This window comes from Sinocyclocheilus grahami, unplaced genomic scaffold (assembly GCF_001515645.1).
Source record: "Sinocyclocheilus grahami isolate Dianchi unplaced genomic scaffold, SAMN03320097.WGS_v1.1 scaffold61.1, whole genome shotgun sequence".
In the NCBI taxonomy this organism is placed as follows: domain Eukaryota; kingdom Metazoa; phylum Chordata; class Actinopteri; order Cypriniformes; family Cyprinidae; genus Sinocyclocheilus; species Sinocyclocheilus grahami.
Window position 1 is genome coordinate 1236420 of NW_015505240.1, and position 6473 is coordinate 1242892.

General features: G+C 36.7%; 1 protein-coding gene across 1 annotated transcript in view; it reads right to left on the reverse strand.

The window, feature by feature from the left end:
• Positions 1 to 2266: 2266 nt before the first annotated feature.
• Positions 2267 to 6473, reverse strand: part of LOC107584623 (cholesterol 7-desaturase) — a 10385-nt gene continuing 6178 nt past the window's right edge. Inside the window, exon 7 of the mRNA XM_016271335.1 lies at positions 2267 to 2514. Coding sequence (XP_016126821.1) covers positions 2353 to 2514 — 162 coding nt within the window. The 3' untranslated portion in view covers positions 2267 to 2352. The remainder of the gene's footprint in view (positions 2515 to 6473) is intronic.

Sequence of the window (6473 nt, forward strand, 5' to 3'; positions counted from 1 at the left end):
TGTGTGTGTGTATATATATATATATATACATATTATATAAGTACAATTTTAATATTGTCAGAGTAAAAGCTGTTATAATTCAGTTATTTTATAATATATTCTGACATTATATGGCAGAAATGAATTTGCTCTGGAACCAAACGATGGTGATTTGACTCAGTAAAACCCAAATGTCTAAAATAATTATTATACAATCATAGATTATCTCATTCAGAGTGCCTAGAGGCTGTCACAGTGCCTGTCATAATTGTCCTCCTCTTGTTTTGCACCAGCCAGCACAGAAAGACTCCACAGAGGAACAGTCTGTACACCCATTGCATGCTCCTCGAACACAGACACACAAAACACACAAGACACTGCAGGCGCGACAGGAGATGAGCTGTTCAGAAGGCTTAATTAATGAGGGCGAAGCATCTGCATACCAGCATATGTTTAAGGCAATCACCCAGCATGATGATCACTCCATCTCACTAGATGACAATCAGGATGTATTAACCGGGCAAGACCTAACATGTGGTGTATGTCATAGACACATCCTGTCAGCATGGTCAAACATATTCATTAATGCCACTTAGTGTTATGAGACAGACAGTGGATGGAAACAGATGAACTGCACTGGACTGCGCTGCACTGCGGCAGTAGCCATTTTGAGCGGATAACCATCATTGATGGTAATTGATAGCAACATGTCCAGTAATTGTACTACCTACGTGGCAGCTATTTGGTGGACACTAATTTCCACAGTGTGTTTTGGTCTATTGGATAATGGCAGGCACCTTCATTAACAAGCTTGGAGAATAAACAATTAATTAGGGTGAAACCTGAAGAAGGGCTTTCAGCCAAGCCCTGTCACAGTACACAAATCTAAGATTGATACTAATTGAATCAACAAATCATCACAAATATTTTGAATAAGACGTAAAATGTAAATATATACTTGTATATCCTTCACAATGATTCCTTAGAATAAGATATAAAATGAAAAATATAATAAATGTGTGTATATGAATAACATTTTATTACAATTTTAATTTACAATTCTTATTGTACGGAATATATATCGTATTTTAGAATATATATATATATATATACAGTATATGTGTGTGTGTGTGTGTCGAACACTGTTAATATAACTTTAATTTTAGAAAAAGATACAAAAAAATAGATAAATAGAAATAGATTAAAAAAAAATAACCCCTATGCTCTGCGAATAACATACAAATAATTAAAATTATATGAAATAAAAATGTTTATATAAAGGACATTTTTATTATATATTTTATTATTATTAGAAATGTTTACTTTTTCAAATTATATATATATATATATATGAATTTAGATTTTACAATAAAATACTATCATCTGTCTATGTGTGTGTGTATATATATATAGATGATCTCATTTTACCCATAAGCATTATACTGTATATATATATAAATTTTAGCATAACTTTAATTTGAGAAAAACATAATTTTTTTTAATTTAAAATAGATTAACACTATGCTATGCTGCCTCAAGTCAAAAAAGTATTTTTTTCCCCTAAGTATAATTTCATATGAAAGTAAATGCATACCTCTTTTTTTTAGGTATCCTGTCTGTAGCACAACCTGTGTGGGGTGAGTTATGTGCCAAAGTTTAAGATGAAACAGTTATATCTGTCTTGAGGGTAGAACAACACGCTTGCGTTATTGAAGGTACATCTAAGAGATGGGAACTTTGTGTCCTTTTGCATCTAAGTTCACAGTGCAGTTGAACATTTCTGTCTACTGTGCTACCGAACAGGTCTGTGTACAAGACCTGGAGCTTCTGCAAGAACAAAGGCAATTCTGGGCTTTGGCTTATTGCTTGCTGAAGCTTAGAGGACTCTCAGACAGTCAAATCCCAATTACAGCAGTGAAGCCAGACTGCAGTAGCTGTAGTGTGTAATTCTGCAATCAGTTCAGCAGCACATTGATAGAAATGCACAACTGTTATTTACTGACAGATGATTGTCTGAAGCACTTCAACAAGGACAGAACGCTCTTAAGATAGAATAGAAAACAAGTCACCTACTTTTATGCTACTGTTTGAACAAACTTTCCCAAACAAACTAAAAACAAAAATAAAATAATAATATGCAGATTTGGACTTGTAATATCCAAATGCAAGTGCACTTTTATTTTGCATGTGCTTTGTCTTTGTATGTTGTTTGTTGAAAGAGTGAACTGCTCAAGAAATGCATTGTGTTTATTTTTGCATAATTATAATTTTTGCATAATTTTTTTTTTAATACCAACAAAATATCAGCTTCGGTTAAAAAAATATTGGTATTGGCCTTTAAGCAACCCATATGGGCTGAAGCATAGTTGATGTTCAGAAGTCCAGAGTGTCGTGCTGGTAGCGCAGTCGCGGGCTGTTCTCACTGTAGAACTGACTGAACCAGCGTCTGTGTTTCTGAATGGCTGAGTCTTCTTTCACAAGCATGGGTTTGGAGATGTACGTCTTGTTGTTCCAGATCATCACATCTCGTTCAAACTGTAACAGCAAAACCATAAGTTGAGATCCCATAAGCATCCTTTGGTAGGGTTATTGTAACTACACAAAACCGCTTCCTTTTAATAAACATTGATATTAACTACAAACCCGATTCCAAAAAAGTTGGGACACTGTACAAATTGTGAATAAAAACAGAATGCAATGATGTGGAACCCTGGACCACAAAACCAGTCATAAGGTCAATTGTTTGAAATTGAGATTTATACATCATCTGAAAGCTGAATAAATAAGCTTTTCATTGTGTTCTAATATTTGGCCGAGAAAATCGCCTTTAAAGTTGTCCATATGAAGTTCTTAGCGATGCATATTACTAATCAAAAATTAAGTTTTGATATATTTACGGTAGGAAATTTACAAAATATTTTCATGGAACATGATTTTTACTTAATATCCTAATGATTTTTTGCATAAAAGAAAAATCGATAATTTTGACCCATACAATGTTTTTTTGGCTATTGCTAAAAATATACCCAAGCAACTTAAAGGCACAATATGTAAGATTTTTTTATTTAAAAAATAGAACAGTGTTATATATTTTGCTGACTTGTGTGCTTACGTTATCCCAAATGTTTCGAAGAATGTTTAAATCCAGAGAAATAAACAATTTTAACTAGTGACACGAAGCGTGTCTATAGTGTCATTGTGTCGCCTGCCAATGACGTCATAACCCCTCGATTTCTAGAAAACATGGAAACAGCAAAGACGCTTTAATATGTTATGCGTTTTATTAGACAGGTGACGACCGCACAGAGTAGCATTATAACAGAACTTTCAAACGTATCTAGTATGATAAAACAGTGCTGCTTTTTTTCCCACATACGCACACGACCGGAAGGAGCGGAAGCAGTCGACTGTGGCAAAATAAAAGCTCCGCTGCTTTCGAGCCGTGTGTCACGCTCGTTCAGCGGCCTCGTTTCACTTCGACGGCTTTCAGCCTCACCCTGCTTCATTCTACTACCTTAATAAATCATTAGCTCATCCATGAACATGATTTCTGCCCGAGTCCCGTCGGATTGCATCGGCTGTGGGGATGAAGACCACAACTCCCATGATTCCACACTCAGTCACAGCATCATCTAACTAGGCCTTTGTCTCTTTGTTTATTTTGAATATGCGCCCTCTAGTGGCGAAAAGTACATATTGTGCCTTTAATTAGCATGCTTTGTGACATTTTGTGAATCAAACTTTTTCTCTCAGCTCTTCTTTAACCACATGTTCTCTCACAACATTCCTGATTGTTTATGTCTGAGTGTTGGAAGTGAAGAGTGTCTTCCTTGTTCTGCCGCAAAATCCCTAAAAAGAAACAGAGACAGACCATAAAGAAGACAGATTGGTTGTTAAAGATATGAAAGCAGTCAATCGCTTCTATGAACCGAAATAATACTCTTCTTTTCCTCATATACAGTAGAGTTCTCTGGGCCATTCTGTCTGACTCTCAGGCCGTGGTGTCTGCCTGATGCCCTGTGGCTCTTGCATGAGCTTGTCCGCCCACCCTGGACATGTCTGGAAGCTCTCTGCACTGTTTCTTTTTCTCTTTTTCCTCTTTCTCCTGAAATTTACGACTGGAGTAGTGTTAAGATGGAGGAGGGGAGTCCTGCCAGGGAAAAAGCACAGAGAACGGGTGGAGAGAGACTGAAAAAAGTTGAAAGCGAAGAAGCTTTTTTTCTTTGTAATATTTTCATTCTGCCAATCTGATGGTGGAATGTTCTACCAAAAAGAGAAAGAAAGTGGGTCAGAGAGTGAGAGGAAAAGGGTTGAAGATGAGAGAGAGTGTGTGTTAGGGTTTGGGTGGGGTGTTGGCTGTAATACAGCTGAGATCACTGGGCTGCACTGAAGAGAATCACATTTCACTCACCACAACTAAACACATGTACGCCTACACTACAGCAAACTTCAGTGTGATCTTCATTACATGTGATGGATCAGGTCTGGAGACTGCATGTGGTGTATTTCTGTCATATTTAAAAGAAATACCACAGTTATTACTATAAAACATGTTTTTTTTTATTACATCTTTGTTTCCATTCATTTGACTTAATAATATGACTGTTTTTCATTTTCTAGTTTAAATTTTCTTCTTCAGTAATTAAATTCAAAGTGGTTGTAAAAGTGCAAGGACTATCACAGCAGGTTGTAACTTCAAAATTTAAGGCAGCAATTACAGGTAAGTTTTATTTTAGTGAATAAAGTCCTGAGTACATCAGTGTGTAACTTATCCTGCACCGCATGTGTCTCAGATCGTGCTGCTTTTAATGCTATTACTTTTCTATGTCTACCTGGTGGGTGATAAAAGGGGCAGAGAACCTCCCATAGATTAAAAAAAAGGGCCTTAAACTTTTACATTTGGCAGATGCTTTTATCCAATGCGAAGTGAGTGCGTTCAAGCCAATTCATTTGGTGATAGTTGGCAATCTTTGCCAATGAACATAATCAATTAGCAGAAAGTTTTTTTCCCCTCAATAAATCAACTTGCTGTATTCGGTCTTGTGTTTTCACCAACTTTACCAGCTCAATGACACTAAAAAGTAGCCTCGAAAACTCCTGCACTTCTTTTCTTTAGACTTGACCCTTGTATGTAGCTGTAACACAATAGTCTATACTTTCATTCAGCAGGCATTTTGAAAGCCTTTATATGTAGCAGAGCTAGGACTGTGTGATAGAACTAAAACTGCTAAAATTTTAAACTTGACTTGTTGGAGTCGTCGAATGACATTGAATTGATTCAGCTGCAAGGTAATTCGTATGCTGGGTGAATTGGAAAGTTAATCTGCGTCCAGACTTTCTGCATGTCAGTCATAATCCCAATCTCAATCCCAGGGAATCTCTTTCATGCTTTAATCCTATTTGTATGTGGCTGTTGTCCCTTAAAGGCACAGCTCTTTGATTGCATGGCATACTGGCATAGAGGTTGTGAGAATAGTTGGCAAGTGACAGAATTTAATGTTAAGAATTAATATATCTTTTAAGAATTATATATATCTCATTATGCATTTTACATTCCAATTCCATTTCAATTTCATTCCAGTGTTCTGAGTAGGGTTGTCACGGTTGGGTATTTTGGCTGATGTCTGTTCCGGATATGTACACATACTGCATTGCAATAATTTCCCAAAATGTCATTTGTGTGGAAATAAAAGTGTGTAAACATGAACACAGGCCAGATACGGGACACGCTGAAGCCAGATGTAATGAGGAAAGGAGAGTTTAGGCACACAGCAGAGAAAATATTGCACCAAACACAGAAGCTAGTATCCAAATATTGGAGAAAAATATCAATACTGAATGATTTTTTGCATAAAAGAAAAATCGATAATTTTGACCCATACAATGTTTTTTTGGCTATTGCTAAAAATATACCCAAGCAACTTAAAGGCACAATATGTAAGATTTTTTTATTTAAAAAATAGAACAGTGTTATATATTTTGCTGACTTGTGTGCTTACGTTATCCCAAATGTTTCGAAGAATGTTTAAATCCAGAGAAATAAACAATTTTAACTAGTGACACGAAGCGTGTCTATAGTGTCATTGTGTCGCCTGCCAATGACGTCATAACCCCTCGATTTCTAGAAAACATGGAAACAGCAAAGACGCTTTAATATGTTATGCGTTTTATTAGACAGGTGACGACCGCACAGAGTAGCATTATAACAGAACTTTCAAACGTATCTAGTATGATAAAACAGTGCTGCTTTTTTTCCCACATACGCACACGACCGGAAGGAGCGGAAGCAGTCGACTGTGGCAAAATAAAAGCTCCGCTGCTTTCGAGCCGTGTGTCACGCTCGTTCAGCGGCCTCGTTTCACTTCGACGGCTTTCAGCCTCACCCTGCTTCATTCTACTACCTTAATAAATCATTAGCTCATCCATGAACATGATTTCTGCCCGAGTCCCATCGGATTGCATCGGCTGTGGGGATGAAGACCACAACTCCCATG